This window comes from Anguilla anguilla, chromosome 16 (assembly GCF_013347855.1).
Source record: "Anguilla anguilla isolate fAngAng1 chromosome 16, fAngAng1.pri, whole genome shotgun sequence".
NCBI lineage: Eukaryota > Metazoa > Chordata > Actinopteri > Anguilliformes > Anguillidae > Anguilla > Anguilla anguilla.
In genome coordinates, this window is record NC_049216.1 from 25,726,277 (window position 1) to 25,750,185 (window position 23,909).

The 23,909-nt window shown below is 41.8% G+C and overlaps 1 protein-coding gene across 1 annotated transcript in view; it reads left to right on the forward strand.

The window, feature by feature from the left end:
• Positions 1–887: 887 nt before the first annotated feature.
• The window catches only part of LOC118214913 (potassium/sodium hyperpolarization-activated cyclic nucleotide-gated channel 3-like), a 51,472-nt gene continuing 28,450 nt past the window's right edge, over positions 888–23,909 (forward strand). Inside the window, exons 1-2 of the mRNA XM_035395206.1 lie at positions 888–1,851; positions 18,305–18,728. Coding sequence (XP_035251097.1) covers positions 1,184–1,851; positions 18,305–18,728 — 1,092 coding nt within the window. The 5' untranslated portion in view covers positions 888–1,183. The remainder of the gene's footprint in view (positions 1,852–18,304; positions 18,729–23,909) is intronic.

Sequence of the window (23,909 nt, forward strand, 5' to 3'; positions counted from 1 at the left end):
TTTCCTTGTCGTATTGCAGAGAGGACGAGTCTGTATAACACTTTCATTTACAATAGCCAAATAACTACAACAAAAACACTGCATGTCATAGGGTTTTGGCGTAATTTAAGCCTGTGGTAAATTATAAAATATTACAGATACACTGAATACCACAAATTATTTTTGATGTTTTTCTTTATTTCCTTGTTTTCTTCGTTATTTTGGAATAATTATGTAATATTTTCCAGACAACATTGTAAATAGCATGCCTCTAACGGGCGAATCGAATGTAGGCCTATAATTAATTCAGTAACCAAATTAACAGAATTTAGGTAAAACCCGCGCTAATTGATCAGACTACCTAGAGTATCATCGTAGCATTTCATCATGCGCAAAAGGTCCTTAATCCAGGCTACAGACATATTGGACTGCCCCCTAAAACCGATAGGCTATTTCACAAGCAATAATATCGTGATCTGCTGTGTGATTTTATGAATGCAGTGACGGAAAAAAGACAAGAACAGGCCTGTTAAGTGATATCCCCGGGAGTATTAGCCCTTTAAAAGTCCAGTCTGAAATCTTGGACACTGTATGCTGTGCGTATTTGCACTGCCTGCTCCTATGACAACCCAATAGATACGTTTCATGCATATTCACAACACCTGAAAGCTCACTGAGAACATGGATCCGTGATGTCAGTGGTCCTTGGGTGCTGTTGAGGGTTGCATGATTACATTTCATTGTTTATTATTGGCAGCAGACACGAGTCTTGGAGCGGGGAGGTAGAGAGCATGCCTCGTTATTAAGCATGTCCTCACTCAACGCACCCCCCCCCCCCCCCCCCCCCCCCTTTCTATCCTAAGGCACGTCTCTCCGAGCTGACTTCATGTGTACTTTGATTCTGAGCCTTCCAGTGCCTTGCAGCAAGAGCGCAATACTGAAGCGGAGCAGCCTGTCAAAGCTGCGCGTGGAGGCATATTATAATCGTCAGGTAATATTCGAGATAATCAACTGCCTGCAAATGCACCACAGCAATCCATGTCATGTGCATCAGCGTAAGGCTTGCGGGGTTTGTGATTAGGTCCAGACAGAGCGCTCACAGGCAGAGAAAGGGAGCTTGGCACTTCGTGACAAAAATAACAGTAATAATCGGTTTCTTACCCCTTTCCCACCTAATTGGTCCTCCAACTGTTTACATATAATAATGGATAAGTTGCATTCATCGATGCGCAAACGGCTCTACAGCTTGCCACAGCACATTGGACAGAGAACCTCGATCGTTGGCGAAGGAGAAGACGCTGACAAGGACACCCGGAGGAAGAGTATCCGGATGAAGCACTTGCCTTCCCCGTCCTCCGCAAGCAGCTGCAAAGGCGTCGGGGAGACTAGAAGCGGAGACTCGTTGGTCATGGAGACAGATATTGGGAGACCTATGAAGACCAGCTCGAACGGGGACTGTCGGAGGTTTAGAGGCAGCCTCTCGTCCATCACAAGTCGACACGTTTACGACTCGGACTCGGCGGAGCAGAGGCGCCTTATTACTGAAGGAGATGTCACCCCGAACGAGGAGAGCCCTCCTGGAGCATTTGGCTGCGCGGGCGACCTGGGTGCGCAAGGCGGCGGCGGTGCCCAACAGGCTTCTCCCGGCCAACAGTCGGGGTTCATAAAGTTGGATAACCTTGATCAAATTTTGCCGGACGACGAGAGATTGTACCAGGCGGGCTTCATGCACAGACAGTTTGGAGCAATGCTGCAACCGGGGGTTAACAAGTTTTCTTTAAGGATGTTTGGGAGTGAAAAAGCGGTAGAGCGAGAACAAGAACGTGTTAAATCGGCCGGCTTTTGGATAATTCATCCTTACAGCGATTTCAGGTAACTCATTCATCGGTAATCGGCAATGTGCCTTTGTTGATGGAAGGTCCATGTGCCCCTTTTTGCAATAGTCATATTCAAGTAACACTTAACAGATAAGGCAGTCGTGGAAGATTTTTTTAAAATATTACTGTAGGCGAATACCATTTAATTCAAACATCTTAATCGCAAAGTTAACGTGATTAATTGAAGCCTACAATGAAACAGTTGGATTCTAATGCCCTTTTAATTAGGTTTCCAGCATTAAATGAAAATTTTAGAGGTAGCTACATCACTTTCGATACATCATGCACTCAAGCGAAATGACAATTGTTATGTGATTTCTGTGATGTAGATAAACGCCAGGTCTCTTAGTATGACTTGAAAGAAAATATGTGCGTCATTGCCACACAAAACACGAATTCTCTTAAAAGGAGTTTTGTAACTTGGTAGGTGCTACAGTTCTTGGTGAAAATACGGTCAGTTCTGCCCTGTCACGTGCAGATAAGTTCTACAAAGCAAACGCATGGTCGGTGATATTTTAGGATTTCCTGAGGTGAAAATCCTCTTAGAGGAAGAATAAAGCAACAAGTAATTACTTCCATGTTTAAGGTAAAGCAATCCATCTTCTTTATCAGGACCAGCAAAATCATGGTTGACCTCAGTCCACAGTTACAACCTTGATTTGCATCTCAATCTCAATTTACACATCACAGAGTAGGCCTATCATTTGACTGTCTTTGCCAAAGCATAAACCAAAAGCTGGCACCAAACTGTCTTGTACTTTAAGTCATATATTTTCAGAAAAAACTCAGTATTTTCATTACGAATGTCCCGTCCTTGAGAATGACATTGACTACATTACCTATATTGACAATGACTACAAGCAGTGGTAACACACAGTAGTTTCAGGTCTACGTTTGTGGATATGCCCATTATTGCTGCTGAACTATTGCTGCCTTTGAGTCTTTTGTTTGACTGCTCTGGGGCACCTGTGCTATCTGTGCCTTCAGAAAAGGATTTTAAAATAGTTAATACACTTTTACAGAATCTTTTCTGCTCATCCTCTTCAGTTAGAAAAGTACAAAACAGTCACAACTCAAAACAAAGCAAATCTTAAATTTAAGGATGGACTCTCTTTTGCAGATTTATTTAACTCAACAATACATGTTTAACGCAAAAACACAATAAGTTATGTTGTATCTAAACAGCAGCATTTCCAAATTAAAAGTGAATAAAATGTTTGTAAAATAAAATAAAAAAATAAAAAAAATATATAACCAGGTCTGTAAATGTACCATCAGCAAAATTATTTTCCCACACAAAAACAATTAAAAGTCTTGAAAATGTAAAGGGTTTAGTGAACTTAGTCATGAGTCCAAGTGGTCAGTGTTTGATGATGACGTATCAATGCATGTAGGGCTAACTTTTTATGTGACCGGCAGACATTTTTTGGGGATAGTTATCAGTAGAAAGCTAGCCAGCTCCAGCTTGCAAGCAAATGCTATTTTTACTGCATTGTCTATGCGATAATTGGCTATTGCTTATATGTAATGCCACAGTGTAATATAAGTAAAGGTCAATACAATTGTAATTGTCAACACAATGATAATATTGAGCAACGCATTTACTGTATTTGCAAGTTCACTTATTAACCTTATGAACTAGCTTGCTGTTTGACAACTGGAGGTTGTGTACACACCAAGTTTGCTTAACCCAAGACTGAATTTGGAATTCAAATGCCAATGGAATTAGGAAAATACTAAAGCCAAGCAAAATGTTGAGGCAACATTTCAGAGGCAACAGCACAGCAAAACTGATATCTTTATACCCTTCACCCTCCATTACAGCAGTGTATTTGAGCTTTTGCCAACTTGTGGCATGCTTTACAGCTTCAGAAAAATGACATTACGCACATTGACTGTCACTCTGCAAGGGAGTACGTTATCATTATCTTGTTTCACAAATAAGGGTGCTAGTGTGTCTGGCTTCAAAGCTGACAGGTCCTGAGCTGCATTTACAGCAATGCAGTCGAGGCTCACTGAGGCAGCAGGGGAGCAGCAGGAAGAGTTCTTAGCAGAGAAAAGGCTGATTTATTTGCTTGTTTATCTATTGGTCCAGTGAACCTACAGGTGTCTTACAATGGAATCTTGCTGCCTACAAAGCATGGGAGTGTGTTGATTTCATGAAGTCTTTTCTGTGTGTGTGTGTGTGTGCATGGGTGTGTGTGTGCGTGTGTGTGTGTGAATGTCCATCTGTCTGTCTGTCTACCTGTCTGCCTCAACTAGAAGGTTTTCTCCAAGATGTGTGCACGGATTGCACTGCTCACACTGCTGTGAAGGAAAGGGACTAACTGCACCTGGGTCCTGTATGAGTGTGTGTTTATTTGCAAGTGTGAAGTGTCTTTGTGTGTGTTTTAATGGCAGCAAGGGGTCAAAGGTCACTAAAGGGAAAACTATGGCAGGCCCAAGCTGGAAGCCTCAGGAAAAGCACTTAGAGAAAGCTTGTTTTTTTCTCCCCATATTTTCTTATTCTCTCACCCGTCAGCCTCTCAGATTACCATCTGTTCATTTGGTCCCTTACTCCGTTGAATTATCCTTCCTAATTTGAATTCTTATGCATATATACATTTCAAATTTACGTGACTTATTTTTATTTTTATAATATAAATTTTTACTGCAGCTTCAGTTATTTATTCCACAGGTTGATTGATACCTGTACTATTTTTGCGAGAGACTGAGAGCGAGCTAATTAAAGATGCTAATATATGCATCTTATTAAATACTAAAAAAAATCAGTTAAAGCTACAACAAAAACAACAAATCACAATAATAAAAATATAATGATAATAATAATAATAAGAAGAAGAAGAAGGAGGAGAAGAAGAGTAATAAAATGGCAATTACACTAAATGTGGGAAGATACTTAAGCAGCTGGACCAAGACTACATTGCTACATTATACTATGCAGGTTTTTTGCGGCCCTTCTAGACACTGTGTTTGTTGCCTCCTCCGTCCTCAACCCCACCCACACCCCCATTGAGGACACACCCTCGAGTGCTACAAGCAAAATGTCAAGTGAAGAGGTGAGGTGGTCGGAGATATTGAAAATCGCATTTTAGCTACATGAATGATTCCATATAGATGTTAACACTAATTAGGCAGGGTTATAATCATCGTTTCCACTAAGTGCATCCCTTAATTTGTGAGAACACCGTACAATACTCCATAGTGCACCTATTTTGTGTGTTTTCTCATTCGGTATTTAGCTATTCTGGACATTTTGTTAGAACTGGGATGTAAACACGGAATAGTGTGTGGAATAAGTAACATTAGCAGGCCATAGGTACTTTATTGCTAGCTAATACGCTTGTGAATTGAATGACTTTTTCACTAAGTTATCAGTATCCTATTCAAATATTAGCCTCTTTATTTTCTCAAATTCAACATAACATGTTCATGGCTATAGATAACTGGTACTCTATGCGAATTGCAGCTGCCTTATCTGACCTGTGTTCATGGTTGTTCCAATGTCCTTCGGTATGCAGTTATTGTGCATCACTTCAGATAAAGCCGCTGCCAAATAAAATGTAATATAAAATTACATTTTTATATGATCCTGACATGGAAGGCTAACTTGTTATGTCACCAGCAGACATTTTTTTGGGACAGTTATCAATAATAAGCTATCCAGCTCCAGCTCGCTTGCAAATGCTGTTTCTACTGCATTGACTATGCAATAATTGGTTATTAAGTTGTCTTGCTTATACATAATTGTACAGTGCAATATAAGAAAGGTCAATACAATTTTAATTGTGACCACAATGATAATGCTGAGCAAAGCATTTGCTGTATTTACAAGTTCACTTATAACCTCATGAGCTAGCTTTCTGTTTGACAACCGAAGTTTGTGTATACACAAAGATAGATTCAACTGTCATTGTAGAATCAAGTAATATTTTTACTTAAAAAAACTGAAATCAACGCAATTATATATTAAATATGATATTAATGGTGATCAATTAATTACCTAGAAATTTGAAATCTTGGGATATGTAGCGCATTTTTTCTGAAATTCAACTAGCGCTGCCAGCAATGGCTCACGACATTATGCAGTCGGTACTTAGAGTACATACAGGCCATTTCTACTTCCCTGTCAGCCGATGCGAACAACCTCAAAATGGCAGATATCGGTCCATTATATTAGCTGGCCACTATATTGCTTGGCCTTTATTTTATTCCTGTACCTTCTACAATATATATTTTTTTTCAACCTACATAAATCAGTTTATTTGCTATTTATTTTTCTGTCTTCATCTATTTACATTCTCTTTATTACATATAGCACTGTGTGCAAATACAATTTACTTTTCTCAAGGAAATTCTTTTTTTTCCCGTTTGTAAAATGTATACATACCCAGCATTGGAGTCCGAAGTCCAATATTTCAAGTTGTCTCACTTATTGATTTCAGTGATAAAAAAAGACATTGACTTCAAGTAAGTGAGACAAAAAGAGTGTGATAGATTAGTGCAAAAAAAGAAAACCCCAGTAATGACCCTGAAAGTTGCGTTAGTGTGCACCATTGTAAAGATGCATTAACACAAAATAGATACAGCTCACAGTGATTGTCACTGTGCAATATCAGTGTCTGTGCCATCTTTCACTGCACCGCATTCGCCATATTTATTTTGAATTCTTTAAGCAATGGTGTTGGTGATCATTAATATCCTGCGGTGCAAATTACGAGCTTGCAACGCTGTCATTTGACAAGGGCTTGATCAGGGGCACTGCAATCAGCATCTCCTTCTGCTCCCACTTCAGAGCCACAGAGGGGACTCTCCAGTCTGCCGTTGTCACATTCAAAGTGGCACAAGATTCAGGAAATGCACTCTAGCGCACTCTTTTCAATATGCATGTCATGGTGTTTCCCCTATTTCTTTTGCATTTGCTCAAAAGAGCTAATGGCAGCTGTACTGCCGAAAGGAACATGTTGAATCTGTGATTACACAGGCAGTGCACTTCTTTTTTTTCTGCAATTAAAATTTCACTCCACACAGCCCTGCATGTTAAGGAATCATCTGCTCGCAAATGTTTTTTGTAATTCTTTTGTCTGGCGGATGCCTTTGTTCTTGGCATTTGCTACACATTCCGGAAGCCTCGTTCAGCCTTCGGGAGATTTAGTATATTCAGAGCAATTATGTGGTTCCCTGAACAGTATGTACCAACTCACCACTGGATAAGTTTGTAGACAAAAGAAGCGCCCCTCGACTTTGCCACCCTGTTTATTTACAGAATCAGATCTTCCTCCTTGTATGCATTTTCCCAGACAATCCATATTTCTGACTGACTCATCCTCCTGTTTTTATGAATAAGATTTCAAGGACAGAGAGATACGGAGGGAAGAACACAGGCACAGCACAGGAGCATTCCAGAAATGCTACAGCTACTTCGGGTTATACTGCTTGTATAGATTACAAGTCTCAACACCTAGACACCTCTAAAGTATTAGAATAGATAGACTATACTGCTTGATAATAGGAAGCGCTCTATGGAGTTAGTCATAAAGGCTTGAGTCATTTTAATATGAGTCTTCCCTCTTGTGTTTTGTATAAGGGCTGTAGGAAGAATGTTCTTCTTTGAGGACAGAAATAAAAAGTAAAGAGTATCAGGGTGGGACAGATATGAGAGAGATAGGTAAAGCCTAAGGTTCTTACTAACCTTGCGACATTTCCCTGTAATGTGGCCCTGTGGCAAGGTAATATTCAAGATGGACTCCCTATTCTTCAGTCTTCCAGAGCACCATTCAATGTTGATCCTATGCTGAGACAACTTTTCAAAGAATGCTACTTTAGCACTGGTGAAACTGAATGCCAGCTAAAGTCTGTTGAAACCATTATTCAGAGTTAATATCTAAATGATGTTCGACTGATATTCTATTAAAGTGTAAAATACAAAAACTACATTACACAAGTTGAATGTGCCATCTATTGCCATTAGTTTAAAATATCTCAATTTAATATGATAAATAAGCAAATATATCATGATGTTTGCAGGAATTAAAAAGTAGTATTGGATCTTGAGATAATACAGTAAAGGTTAAAAGATAATGGACATAATTTGCATTGCAATGTTTACAGAACAAATTGCATAACTTGCATAGCCCACATATCCATTTATACTGTTGTTGCATTTTGTAAATTAGTCATTTTCGGAAGGGTGCAACGGCTCTAACCCACCTTGACTACAAACGTCCATCTGGTTGCAAAGTCTTTTTCTCTAACCACTGCTAAAAATGAAGACTGGAAAAGCAACACAGTGAATTAGGGCTTTAATATTGTCAATTATCAATCAGAGAACAAGGAAATATGTCACAGTGAATTGCCTGGCGCTGACTACCAGAACACAGCATTATTGGCTCATGTCAAATATTGTAAAATGTTAAGAAGAGGAAGGGAACATCCTCTCAGGGCAATGAGGAATTAAAAATGGCGTCATAATCCTGTCTATAGGCTCACTTCCAGATCTAAACCCAGAGATCTCCTTCACCCAGCATTTATGAACATGCATCTTCCAATTGGATTGAGTTTGCACATCCAGGAAGCCTAGAGGCGATGGATCTCATCTACTCCATATGAATATGAGCACTGAAAATGTGGAAAGGTTATAGCCTGGTTTGTGCTGGGTACGCTGACACTGAAGTAATCCACATTGAATGTCTTATGGTTTTGCATGAGAAGGACATTTAATTTAATGGTACTGCATCAGCATTATGAGGAGAAAAAAGAAAGGAGTTTTAACATTTAAGCTTGTTTTTTTTTTGGAAGAAGCTCCATTAAGCCCTGTCTTCTTCTGAAAGGTAGTGCTACAGACACAATTAAAAAGGTTAAGTTGGGCTGGCCCAACATGTCTGTCAGCCAGCTCGAACCCTCCCCCACCTCAGCCCACAGTTTCTCCCTTTCGACCTTGTACTTTCTAGTCTTCAGCTTGCCTTTGTCTTCCTCCATAATCATTGCTGTGTAACCACGGAGGCTCAGACTCAGTGGGGGAAAAGTATGGCGCACATACATTTCTCCTTAATTCTCTTCAGCATAACCTGCTGAATGTCTGGTTCGTGTGAAGTACATGAATACAAAATAAGGACGAGTAAAAAAAAAAAAACAAGCAGTGTGGGAAAGAAGATGTATAAGGTGCAGTGTGGTGATATTTGTAGGATATTATTAGATAAAAAAGATTTAGTTGATGCTAAAACTTTGGCGGTTCTTTCTCATTGCTTGTTATGTCATATTATTTGTGATGGTAAAAGCAATATGCCTTTGTACACAACATTGCATAGCATTTGGAAGCTAGCTATTGTATATTTAAAATGTATATTTAAAATAGTTTTCAATAATGAAAGAAAAAAGAACCTGAAAAAAATGATAGTTTAACGTGTTCCAGATGAAAAATAGCAACTTTTTCTACTGACACATATGAAATAAGGACTATGGACTTCACATGTCGAGAATATGCGTGAAAAATATGTCCCATTCGGTGTAAAAAAATTTGTGGTGAAGAGATAAGGACGCTGCACTCCTCAGAGGGTGACTGTGGGGATTGTAGGAAGACACCTGGCCAGACAGGAGTCTCTGTTGCTGTTGGATTATGGTACTGCAAGGCAATCCAAGCATGCTCCATTCCTTCACCTTGTTCAAGGGTGTGCTAGATCGAATGGCATTTTTTTCCCCCCACTGTGGGTGAAATTGAGAAACGCTGATTCAGGTCACGTTGGACAGAGATGTTGGATTCCTCTGGGATTTCCAGTTTCTAATTGGATGAGTTATTGAAAATAGAAGTAAGGCCCACCTCCTCACCAAAGAAACATCTGCTCATCTTTCCACCTACAGTCAAGCTTGTGGCCTGACCTGCCCCCCCCCCCCCCCCCCCCCAACAGGAGTCTTGCTGGTAAACTTTCTACCCAGGGCTAGTGTGGTGTGCCATGTGGGATGACTGTCTTTGTTTTCTCCATGCATTGGTGATTCCTTCCTGAATTAATCGAGTCCATTTTTTATGTTGGGAGGGTAAGGAAGGGGATTACCGAATGTGCTAGAGAGGCTTGAGAGTGGGGTAATCAAAATAGGCTGCCATGCCCATCTGAGCATATTAGGAGCACACATCAGAAGAGATTATTGGCACACAATTTATTTAATGGAGGGAGGACGGGGAACGGCCAGGGGAGGGGGGGTAAATGCAGTAAAGTGATTGAAAGGCTCCACGTGGAACAGGAGGCCACCCTGGTTTTCAGTATAGACGTGCTTTTCTATGTCATTGTTTTTTTTTCTCTCTCTCTCCTAGTATTTAGTTCAGTTGTGATTCATAGTCCTAAAACACATCGAATTACATCCGTGCCTGTTAGCTGTTAGAGGACCAGCATCATCATGCGATGGTAATCTGTCAACTCCAGACTTGCTGGCTGTGAGATTGCATTGATCGATAAGGCATTTCCTTAATAGGAAGAAAGACGCTTCAGCCTGTCCCTGGCCCACATCAGTCACGCTCTGTGTCTGTTATCAGCAGTTATGACATCTTTAGAGTTTATGTTGTTAATCTTAACATATTTATGATTTTCATATAGAACAACTTTAACAAAATTGTCCACAGTGCACTCATTGCTATTAGTGGGATTTAATTGTGTCATTATGAAAACGACAGTATAGTGTATATATTAACATTATACAGAGAAAACACTGTCCGTATCCGTATCGATTCAACCAACTAAATTACCTGCATCGTAAGGGCTGTATTTGAAAAGTGGAAAGAAGGGTGCTAAAGAACTGTCAACCTTCGGGTGCATATGAACGATTTGCAACCCTGTTTATACATCGTTCCCACATTATGGGGGAACAAAAGTGTGTGTGTGCGTATGTGTGCACGTGTGTGCGTGTGTACGTGCATGCATGTGTGTGTGTGTGTGTGCGTGCATGAATGTGTATGTGTGTGTGTGCGTGTGTGCGTTAATTCTGTATTACACTTATTTCATAGGTTTATTCCATACCTGGAGCTGATTTGTAATCAGCACTGAGCCACACAGACCTTCGCTTTGGTGTCAGATTCTCCTGTTTATGCAGAAGCCGCTCCCCTCGGTGCCTGATTCGAGCGCGGCTCTAATTCTCCCGAGCCGAGAGCGGTCAGAGACAGGGGGGCCATGTGGCCGGGTCCGCCCCCGCGCTTCTCTCCCCACGTCTCAATCTCGGCCGGACACACACCAGTCCCCAGCCATCCTTTATCTCTGCTGATGTAAACAGCTCCGGCCGCCCTGCTTATTTCAGCCCCCCCCCCCCTCGCTGCCCCCCCCTCCTCGCACTGGACGCATTGCGTGTGTCACGTCGCTTCTACACAACGTCAAAACTGCGGGGTATTTGTTTCATGCCTGAGCATCGTTTATTTATCCTTCTATCAATGTGGCTTTCATTCCCACCATTAACATTATCTCGGCAATGACGTTATAACTATAGGAGGTCTTTTCTGTTCCATTAAGCGGATGTATGTCAGATGTCACCTGTTTCCATTGGCGGCGATGAAGCTATGTTGAGATGGGAGTGGGGGTTGGGTTAGGGTTGCCATGCACTGACCAAAGAGAGAATTAATCCAACATACTGATAAAAAAGTGTATCTTGCTGGCTATAGGGATTCACAGGACATGCTTTTCCCAGTCAGTGTGTTTGGTCTGCTCATGTTACACATTAGGTGTCTAGAAGTCAGACAGATTAGTGGATTAAAAGTCCCATCTTAATGGAAAAAGGATTTTATTTCCTCGTCTCCCTAGGGAAATCCTACAAGGGATGTCTACAATGTCTACAAGGGATTTTTTAATGTAATTTGTCATTTAGGTCAATTCCTATTGCACAGTTTAGTTTTTCAGTCTATTAATGCTTCTTGTTACTGAACAGAACAGTTTTGTGAGTTTTTGTTTTAGTTCCCTGAAGTTAAATGCACGGAACTGTTTTGTAGCTTTCACACCCAAGAAATTATACTAATTATAATTATATGTAAATACAAAATAAGTATATTGAATCCTCGCCTTTTTTTTTACAAGTCTTTGCTTTTTCTTTCTTACATAGATACTGATACTGCATTCAGCAGTTGACAATGGCTGACCTCTCGAAATGGTGCGATTGCCTGGGATATAGCTATGGATTGCAAAAGGTTGTAAAAGGGAAAGTACACATGTGCCCATGCAAATGTTAGGTGTTGAAGGAACTCTGAGGAGCTTGAGTTGATTGGGGAATTGCATGCGATCGCTGTTCCTTGTTCAGTTGTGTATAGTGGTATTAGGGAAGTGTGAGCTGCGTGAGTTCGTCCTGTTGTGGAGGTGGACGAACTTCGCTGCCGACTGCAGAATGGCCGTGCTCAGCCTCCTTTTCTCTGGATGCCAGATCTCCTGTGCTCTGACCCTGTGGCAGTGGACCAGAGGCAGTGAGCAAGGACAGTGCACTTGCACCAGGTGCACCTTCTATACGAACGCAAGCGTGCTGTGCCCAGGGAATCTCCCTCTGTGGTTTTTACAAACTCTCTCTCTCTCTCTCTCTCTCTCTCTCTCTCTCTCTCTCTCTCCCTCTCTCTCTTTCTCTCTCTCTCTGTCTGTCTCTCTCACACTCTTTCTCTCTCTTTCTCGCTCGCTCCTCTGCCTAATTCTATTTCCTGACACTCTGGTTAAAAGCCTCTACCAAGCAATATTCGTAACTCACCCTGACTGAGGAGGCGGCTTATAGTAATAAGTCCCTACTTTACTTCTCGCATACAGAGCAAGCCAGAGCTAGACAAGCTCCTTTCACTGCAGTGCAAGGTGCAAATGATCCCTGTCACATCATAAATCACTACACGCCAGGATCTCTTGCTTTAATTTGAAAAGTGTAGCATGGGTATGCAGCCTGCGCCTGGGAACACCTCTTTTTAATGGGTATTTAGTATTAAAATGGCAGAAGCTCCTCAGAGCACCCAAGATTTATAGTTTTTTTTAATTTATTTTTTACTTTATTTAGATATAAGGTAATAACATGAACACAGGCAATTTAACATGGCTGCAGTAATCTCTACTTAAGGCAGTAAGCAGGATACACATTTCAAATACATGTTTGAAGAACGCATGATATATAATATAGCCAACCAGTACCAAATATTCTACATACTGTATGCAACTTATTTTCACTAACCTAAAAGCAAGGCTGTGAAAAATGCTTTATTTTTACTAAAATTCATGACAGTTACTGTATATTAATTTAAAATCAACAGAAGAAAATTAGAATACAATATTGTTGTTTTTTTTCCAGGGGGAAAATCACTGTATTGAGAATGAGTAGATTAGCTAGATGTGTCACCCAACAGCCCCACAAAAGTGTTTTTCTAAAAGCCTGACTTCTGTTCAAAGGTCTCACTGCTGTGGTCTCCGAGAATAAAAAAAAAAAAACTTTTTTTTCTTCTTTTTTTACAGGCTATGGTATGTTTTTTTTCCCAACAGAGCAGCAACTCAGTGCTTTGTTGCTAAATTCAATACATAATAGATCAGTCCTACCCTACCTTGTAATCTTATTAATGGAGCCCCTCTTTTTAGCGACGTCGGGCAAGGGTTACTTTTCCCATCGATCTTTTTCCTCAATCCCCCGTACGTGCTTAGTGAATTCACCTGTTTCCTCTCACCCCCGGGTTGAAGAGATTTGCTTTCACTCCAGCAAAATCTTCTCCTGATAGCAGCAGTGTTTAGAATGATAAAAACAGGGTGCCTGGACTAAATATAGCCACCTGTGCGCGTGGAGCCACAGAGGTGGCTGTGGGCTCGCAGCGTGCCCGCCGGCTGTGCTTAGCAAAGCCAGCGCTGTCAGCGCAGTTTATTTGAGTGGATGTCAACAAAAATGGGATTAACCCTTTTAACCTAGTTCTCTTCCTCTTACTCTTACTTCATTTGGTCCTTGTTGGGAGGGTGTGGGGTGGGGTGAGGGGTTGATGGTGGGATGGGAGGGGTGGATAAAATGCACTCCTGTGTGTTTATATAGACATGTTATTTGCACAGACACTGATAGTGTTTGCTTTTAAGCTGTTGCCTGTGTGAGTATGTCATCCCAATAGGCTGTCCAGGTTAATGCCTGCAATACAGCCCAGATATTAAGTGCATACCTTAGCATAGAGAGTCTGCCTTTACTCAATCTATCCCACAATCCACCATGAAAATTTAGTGCCAGACAACCTGCAGAAACTATCTTCAGATCCTGTCCAATGAATCACCAGCCTCTGTGGTGTTGATGAGATGCCCTCAAGATGGGCTGTGTAAACAGAAGTGTTCAGCTGCACCGTGTGCACTTATATGACCTGAGGCAACTTACTCGGGCATGGAGCAGGACAGCTTTTCTGAAGCAAGGTCCCTTTTGACCCTTGACTAACTCCTCAAATACAGTAAAGTTTATCTTCCCAACCTTGGGCTCAACTTTTGCAGGTTATGGATGATGACTCACCCCCATAAATGAAACCACAATGCAGAAAGTTAAAGCAGTTACTGTGCACGGTCAATGTTTTTCAAGGTGGCACAAGCTTCTTTTTTTTTTCATGGAGGAGCAGTGGGACACACACACGGTGATGTTGCTGTCCTCATTCAGTCAGTGAGCTGTAGTTCCAAAGGGGGCCACCTCACAAAGCACTTGTTTCTGTTCTCTCCCGTAATTGGTCTGACACATCAAATGACTAATGCAAACACAGCCCCATTATTCTTCTACAACATCAGCGAGCAGCTATGAAAAACACCTCATGGCTAAGGTGTGTATTCATAACCACTTTGTCAGTGTCCCCTCCAACAACAGATGCAGTATAATGTTGACCCTACACAGTAAAATGTCCAGTGTTCTCTATTTATTGGAACATATGTACTCTGTTAGAGTTGAATTAAAACTGGACATTTTACTGTGCTGGCACTGAAAATTGGGGACGGAAGGAAGGTTCCCCGTGCCCTGTAGATGACAATACGGAGAGGGTGAAAATGTTCGGCTGATGGCCACATGCGAGGTTGAGCTGTAGTGTACGGTTGTGTGGGCAGGGACATATCAAGGCTTCCATTATCACCGGGGCGATGACCAGGGCTCAGTGCTGCAGGGTTCTGGGTCCAGACAGCCTGTTATTTTATTTAAAAATTATATTTTATTCATATAGCAGACAGTGTTTGTTTGTGGAGTCACGCAGAGAGAGGGCAATTCTGGACCCATCTCTGGCACTGTTTCCACCACTGTTTGTAGTAGAGCAGGATCTCATTATTTTCCATGTTAGGATTTCAGTACATAAAATAATATGATAAAATAATCTCTAATATGGAACAGTGAACTGACTTTCATTTTCAGGGCGCATCATCCTGGCTGAAATATGTACACGAGCAAACTGTCACAAACTTGTGTGTGTTAAAATACACATATACCTACAAAAATAAAAACACACACAGCCCAACATACAAATATAGACATTGACACGCACACATGCACACATGCACGCATGTGCGTGCACACACACGTGCACACACGCACACATACACACTCACATGCACGCACACACATACACACACACACTCATACATCCGCACACATTTACACCTATTAGATTATGTTAGGCATTTCCAAACACAGAACAGGTGTGCCTCAGACCGGTGTGTTGCTTTCTTAGAGGAGTCTGACAGCAGTTTGTCCAGCCTTTTCTTTCATCAGGGCTCAGAGAGAAAATGGGAAACAGCTCTCCTGTCTTTATCCATTCCTCCTTGACAGGATTGTAAATTTTACCTCCTGATGTCTGTGTTCTTTGGGTGACCCAGTTATAATATACAATTGCACACCAGCTGAGGGAACTGTCAGGAAGTTGACATATTAGAACAGGTGTCATGTCAATTTCCAGTGAGCAGGAGAACTCGGAATGGATGTAAATGCTCTCACTAGCATACACATTATTTCCCTCAGTTTTATGAAATTGTGCTACTACTCCTAGGAAAATCAAATATGCTGTTGGATTTTACTGTTCTACAAAATACAGGATATGGCCCTGAATTTTTGACAGAAATTTGAAGCATGAAATATCCGGAATGATTGCCTGTTACTGATTTGATATGTGCATGTTTGGACTTGTGTCGTATGTGTGTGACTGCATAAGCACTTTTTTTTTTTATTCTTATAATAAAAATATGATTGAAAGCAGGGTTCGAATTACGGGGGGGATTGGGGGGCTCTGACCCCCCTAATTAAGACTTGGACCCCCCCCCAGAAGAGGTAAAAACAAATCAAATCAAATCAAATTTTATTTGTATAGCGTATTTTACAGCAGTTGTCACAATATGCTTTACAGACAACCCTGGCCTAAACCCCCACAGGAGCAAGCCTAAGGCAACAGTGGCAAGGAAAAACTCCCTGTGGTAGATTGGAAGAAACCTTGGAAGGAACCAGGCTCAAGGGGGAAACCCATCCTCCTCTGGTCAGCTCAGGGTGCCGACTGGTGACCAGCATGTCAGCCAGTTTCATAAGATATGTGATGTGGCTCAGATGATGGGTGGGGCCGGGTGGCGGTGATGGGGAACAGCAGGTGGCGACAGATATGGGCAGGGTGGAGGCAATGACGAAGGAGGGGCTGGACCGCAGAGGTGGGGGAGACCAGACGACTCTCGAAGCACTCTCGAGGGTTGGGGCAAGAGCCCCGCCGGCAGCGTGGGGAAGAGGGTAGAAAGGGAATTAGGGAATTTGCAATATAGCAGACAGTGAGTAAGGTGGCAGTGGTATGTATTGGGGGGACCCCGCCAGGAGTAGAATATGGCTGCATATCTACTAGGACAGGGATGGAGAGCCCATGCAGTCATGAGGGGTAGACAACCATACCCGCCTATCAAGAGCCAGCCCATGTAAAGTCGGGTCACAGCTGATTGACAGGTGACAGTAAGGAAAGGATTGCCACCTACAAAGCTCTATGACTACAGGCTTCTCGCACCCTGTCTCCAGACTACAACTGATTGTAAGCCTGACCATAGAGGTGCGTTTTTAATCTAGATTTAAATATTGAGACTACAGGTCGGGGGGGGGGGGGGGGGGGGGGTCGAAACATTTATATATCCTTACCTGTAATCATAAATATTACAATATATTTCCCATCAGTGGCGTCACTAGGGTTGGTGTCTAGTGATGGCACTGATGGGAAATATATTGTAATATTTACGATTACAGGTAAGAAGAATATATAAATGTTTCGCCCCCCCTGACCTGTTGTTTTTACCTCTTTTGGGGGGGGGGGGGGGGTCCAAGTCTTAATTAGGGGGGTCAGACGCCCCCAATCTCCCCCGTAATTCGAACCCTGATTGAACGAAGAAATAGTGCATATCAATGGTACTCAAAAGAAGCCACTAATCAGAAGAGCTGAAGCCCGCCACCCCCTTGCCACCCTCAGACTGTGGTCTCAATGTTTGATGCCCAGCATCTTTTAACTTAATGACTGATGGGACTTGCTAACCTGGCCTTAGTGGCCTTATTTTATGTTTATTTATGTAAGTGTGTGCATGTCTTTGCATTCTCCATATGTGTGCATGTGCATGTTTTTGTGTATGCAAACTAGTGTTAATCTCTCCAGAACCCCAGTTCACTCTACCTACAGTAAAAACATAGTTAATGTACATGTAGTTTCAATGCAATTAGAAATAATTTCCAGACACTGAAAGTGTCAACCCTAAAAAAACATGTTTTGACTTGCATTTTGGATTTTCATTTCCAGTAAAAGACTGTCAGCATGGGGAATGGGATCTTTTCATTTATTTTGGTGCACTGCTCTAAATTGGTTCTGCTCTGTGATGGATTTTTATGGATGAGGTGCACTTCTGTGAGGTATCCAACCCAGGAGACAGGCTCAAAATGCTGAACCTCACTCATCCCACAATCCATAAAGAGCACAAGGATAGACCATCCTTCATTCAGCAAAATCAATCTGTAGTTAATTATAAAGCTGAAGTGGGGTTCAATTTATAACCAAACACATTGACACTGAGGATAAAATAGCCTTTTTTGCCCTTTGTCTTTCTTTGTTTAGAGTTGCAGATGAGCAGCAGACATGACAATTGATTATTGACATTTTCCATGCTGTTTGTCTGTGGAAACTGACATGAACACACACTAGCTTCTGTGTCAGCTGGGATCTGAGTTATTATCTTGGCTGCTTTCTGAGCAGAATGCATCTTTCAGTTGAAGTAAAATAGCTTCACATACAGTAGTTTGAAATAACTAATTCAAAGTATGCGGCACAAGCTTAGGTTGTTGGTAAAACCTTTATGAAACTTCTGTTTTAAAATTAAGTTCAGTTAGTTTAACCGTTCTGCGTTTTATGGTAAACAGTCATCCAGAGCTCCATCACCTCCATTATATCCGTCATGTCTGTTACGTCAGACAGTCACCTTCCTCATCTCCGTCACCTTGATACAGTACCTGCCTGTATTCCCTGCCCGCAGGTTTTATTGGGACCTGACCATGCTGCTGCTGATGGTGGGCAACCTGATCATCATCCCCGTGGGCATCACCTTCTTCAAGGACGAGCACACGCCGCCTTGGATCGTCTTCAACGTGGTGTCGGACACCTTCTTCCTCATTGACCTGGTACTGAACTTCCGCACGGGCATAGTGAAGGAGGACAACACAGAGATCATCCTGGATCCCCAGCAAATCAAGATCAAGTACCTGCGCAGCTGGTTTGTAGTGGACTTCATCTCTTCCATTCCCGTGGACTACATTTTCCTCATTGTGGAGACGCGCATCAATTCAGACTTCTACAAGACGGCCCGCGCCCTCCGGATCGTCCGCTTCACCAAGATCCTGAGTCTGCTGCGTCTGCTCCGCCTCTCGCGGCTCATCCGCTACATCCACCAATGGGAGGAGGTAGGAAGGCATTCCTGGCACTAGTGCTCATTAAAGGTCATGTGATTACAGATCACATTAACAGCCAAAGTTCTGCCTCACTTCTGAGCGACGTGTTATGTGTGGCACTACCAAATTAATTTACGTGTGACCACCAATCAGGCTACAATCATTATTTTTTACAACCAAAGATTATGTGCAGTATGTGCCATATGATTTTTTAAAAATTTGACGTTTTCATATTCTTTATATTTTCGAATACACCCCGTTACGTTATTAACACTATCCATGCATGACTATCGTCTTGTAAGAACAGTGCAGTTTAGCCACCTGTCTTTCAATTAATCTATTGTATTTACCAGTTATTTGAAGCAGTACTCTAACACATTAATGTCCATTCAATATGGTATTCATGTCATGAAGAGTTTGTCATGGTTGAAGGACTGTCGTGTTACTGGAGTATGGTAACAAGGTCATCTTGACTGCTGGCTACTGCTCAGTGAGACTGCAATATGAAAGCACCTGGCAGGGACATGAAAGATGTAAAACAAAAAAAACTGTCCCAGATTTACAGTATAATCAGGGAGTCAGCTGTGGTGTTATTTAACACACACCCTTTTCTGAACCATTTCTGGCAGATTGTTTTGAAAGTAGTTACTTTTGTGACACTATCACCCATTAGTAACAAGCTATAAAAGTATGATAAGAATGAGCGTATTTTATACAGATTTATGATTATAGGGAAACACATATAAACCCACACTGTTTGAATTTTAGGCTGTTTCTTGTCTTCCCCATCTTCAGTTCAGCTTTTGTCTATGTCTCATTTGGCTGTGGATGCTACAATTATTCTGGCAGTGTAATGTGGAGTGAACACGGAAGCATGCAATGCAGGAGCCAAGAGGAAGCAACAGTAAAATGAGCTATCTTTAGAAAATTAGGAAAATCATTTCAGTGATAATCTGCCACGTGCCTGGCCCTCAATTGGGTAATGCATGCACACGCCATTAGTAAGAGGATGTACCCTGTCAGAAATGGCCGGCTGGTGGGTTGTTCATTTATAGAGGAAAGCTCCGATTGCCAGTTCACATGTAAGAAATCCTCCAGGATTAGCAGGGGGATAGCGCTGATTTTCTTGGCAGCTTGTTTCTTCACGCTGCCCACAGATTTGTTTTCCTCAAACATAACTTTTTGCGATTAACAACTGAAGACCTTTTAACATGCAATAGACTGTTGTCGTGGCAACACACACAGCTGAAAGATTGGCCTTTTGATTCAGCTTGCATAATTAGTTTCTTTTATGATGGGCACATTCACTGCTTTTAAATTGATGGAATGTTTGTAAAAGCTTGTACTAGACACTATAACTTTTACATATTTACATATAGAGAAAATAGACACTTGCCAGTTTCTTGAGACTGTCTCAGCTTATCTATTCAGTACCAACACCAAAATTGTGCTCTGAAGCATTGGCTTCAGATATTAATTTTTTATATTTTTATTCCATTTTGGTCCCTTATTTTTTCTTTTCGCTCAAATTAAAATCCACAATTGTGTGTATTTCCCCATTGCTGCAACATCCTCTGTCACTTCATGACAAGCAGCACGTCCTCTCCTCCAAAGCACGCTTCTTACGAGCAGCCCATCAGCTGAGCTGAGCTGCATCCGAGCTGCATCCTCTCCATGCGCTCTTGAAGAAGGCAGACTGCAGGCATCACATCAACCAGAGGAGTCAATGAGGTGAAGACAATCCTGCTGACTGTTACCCTCTGTCCCACCCCAAGGCCACACTGCAGCCAATTACACGCTGGCCTGCAGGCCTGACGGCCTCGGTTAGCACGGACACTGTCTGCCTTTGCCAGCTGCAACTGGCAGCCTTTACAAACAACGGGCACATTTTGCTGCAATAGAGCTCATTTTTATTCAAAGGCTTCTCACCGACATCACATTTTTTATTGGTTTGGCTATTCTTCAAATCTGTGAGAATGCGTAAAACATTGTAAAAACATTGTTTGCAGAGCTGGTGAAACCACAGTCTCAGATCATCCAGCGCAATGGAATTCACTGGAAATGCCTTACCGTCTGATTCTTTATGTACACGCAGTGCACTGTGACTGTGTCCACACATGCCAAGCAGAATATTGCCTGATTAGGACGTCGTAAGCCATAAAATCTCAGATGATTATGTTTCACCTGTCAGCAGGGCGACTGTCGCTTTCTGTGAAACGTGTGTCAAAGCAGGGCTAGATTGAGCAGTGGAGCATCCCTGCAGGAATTGCTGCAGCTTACTGTGATAGCCCTAATCGCAACCGCACATATTCTGACAAGACAACTCCTGTCATTTAGTATTAAGCCCCCACTGATGCTAATGTCAAATGTGTTGCCTGTATATATATGTGTGTGACAGAGAGAGAGGGAGAGAGAGAGATAGATCGGCAGACAGACAGGTGTACAAATTTGAGTCTTGGGGCAAATTCTGTGTCCTCCACAATGTCGACGAGTTAACTCTCTTGTGAAGCATTATTAATTGTCTACAGTTGAAACTATTCCTCTTTCTGCCAGTTGCATAATTGCCTAGTTTCCTCCTCAGTGTTAATAGCCTGTGTGTGACACAAATCACATCCACAAAGCCATACAAGCGCAATCTCAACCCCCAATCACATGCCATTATCTAATGACACCAACATTGTGACTCAAGATACGCTAATAATGCTGGAGAGTCAGTAACACTTTCTAAATAAGTGTTTGTCTAAATGTTATCCAGGCAGAATGACATCTGTGGGCGTATGACACTGCCAGAGAAAATGACATTTTAAGTGGTGTGCAGATATCTGTCATACAGGGGATGCCACATTGTCTCCTGTATCCTCTTAACAGCTCAGTTGCGTGCTGCATAATATTTTACTGTGATAAAAATAAAATGCTCATCGGATATCCTGCTCATTTGAATCGTCCTCTGTAGACAATGAGTTGACCTGAATTGAATTAGTCAGCATGTTATTAAATGGCATTCAAATGGGGCACTAATGACTAATCCGTGAGAGCAACCTACTAGCAATCTCCGCTAGTTGTCTAAATAAAAGCTTCATGATTCAGGGTAATTTATGGCAATGACTGCACTAGAAGAAATGATGTTGTGAAGTTATTTTAAGAAAGAAAGAAATGATTAAAACAGTAACTTATCCAACTATGCCATACCAGAATTTTATGGAGATGATAAACTGATACCTACAGGGAATATACTGTGAATGTCACAATTTAATTGCTCTGCCTGTTAATAAAATGTATACTGTAAATAATACATTCAGTGCGCTTTGCAGAAAAACAGTGAACAACAGATAGATCATAATAAGCATTAGAGGATGAATCTTTTCACTATGATAAAAAAAAAAATAATATCTGTGGTTTTGATCTCCATGCCAGGAGCTTTGGAGGAATACCATCTGTGTTTGTTTATAGCACAGAGTGGTGGAGTCCATCCATATTAATATTGGCATTTGGGATTGTTAAGATTTATAGCTCCATGGCTCAACTGGCAGCGTGCTGGACGGGAAGAGAATGATCCAATATGCTGCGGGAATCCCAGGGCTCTTTGATAAGACGGCTCCATGAAACGGGCCCCGCCGCCAGCCCAGCGCCGCGGCGGCGGAAACGGGCTCCTTTCATTCCCGCTAAATAGACCCGCGCAAATAAATACATAATGCAAATCAACCAATCAGCCCCCACTTGGAGACCAAACATTTGGGGCCAAGGACTGCTACTTGAGAGATAAGAGCAGAAAGAAGAAAGGGTTTAATCGGGCATTGTGGGATGCACAATGAGGCTTTCCAGCTGCGCTGACAGGCCCTCAAGTCTATGAATGCACCTTTTGCGATATTAATATAAGTATGTAATCCTGCGCGAACCCCTGGCTGTAACTATTCTGCAATTTATCACAGTGTTTTTAAAGCCCTCTCCACGTTCATTGGCATGCATGAAAGCACAACGCCTCTGACTTATTGTTGGTATTGCTTTAGTTCACTTTACTCTGGCCCTGAAGTGAGATGGTGCCTTTCTGAAAAGCCACTTTAACCAGATTTAACCTGACCTGGTAATACTAAGCCAAGGGTGTGGTCGTGTCCTGCTTCAGAAGACATTCATCAACTGGAGTGCTGCATTTATAAATAGTATAGCATTGATAATATTTATAATGTGGTCCTAAGATACAGGTTTGGGTCCGTATATAAGTTCACAACATTCCCATGGCATGCAGAAAAATTAACTTGGACATGGACAATAATTTAAAAAATGTTTTATTTATTTATTTATTTATTATTATGAATATATATATATATATATTTTGTTTGCTATTTTCTAGACAGTTGATATGATAACCAAGCACAGATATTTATTGTTTGCATTTTTCAGTAAAAAGAAATGTAAACAATACATTTTTAATTTGGTGCAGGCAGATCTATGCGATCTGTGAGAGACTGTCTGTATATTTGTTTAGAGCTACTCTTTGCATCCTTTGCATAGACTGTGTGTTCCTCCACTGTGTGTGCGCTCGGCCCACCGCCCGCCTACGTGCTGTTCAATGCAGGACCGCTGTCCTTGGTGCTGACGGGCTTCCCCTGACAGCAGTCCTGCTTGGTTCATTGAGTAGAGCGGTTCTCTGCCTTCCACGGCTGCACCAACTGCCCCAACAGACTCTTTACTTGATTAGTGCAGGGTGAGATCAAGTAAACACATCCTCAGGGTTTCAATTATATTAGACGTTTAGCAATATGATAACTAACCAGCATTTGGTGTCCTTTAAGAGCTCTCTCTCCTTCCAGCTGCGCCAAATATGTCAGCATAGTTGACAATGTGGGATGCTTTGACCTTATGAGACCTCTGAGAGGAATCTTATTGGGCCCATTAATCAACACTGATAACAATGCAGTTAAGGTTATTATGCACCGCTATTAATTAAATGAAAGTGCATAACGATCCATCATAGCTTTTATACTACCCTATACATTCTTGTGTATGGGCATATGTGTATGTGTGAGAGTGAGGGAGAGAGTGCGCAGGAGTGTGTGCGGGCGTGTGTGTGTGTGTGTATGTGTGTGCGCGCGTGCGTGCGTGTGTGTGTGTGTGCGGGCGCATGTGTGTGGGAATTTATATTTATGAGATCTGTAATCTGTGTGTAATTTGAAAGCTTGAAAATAAAATCCACAT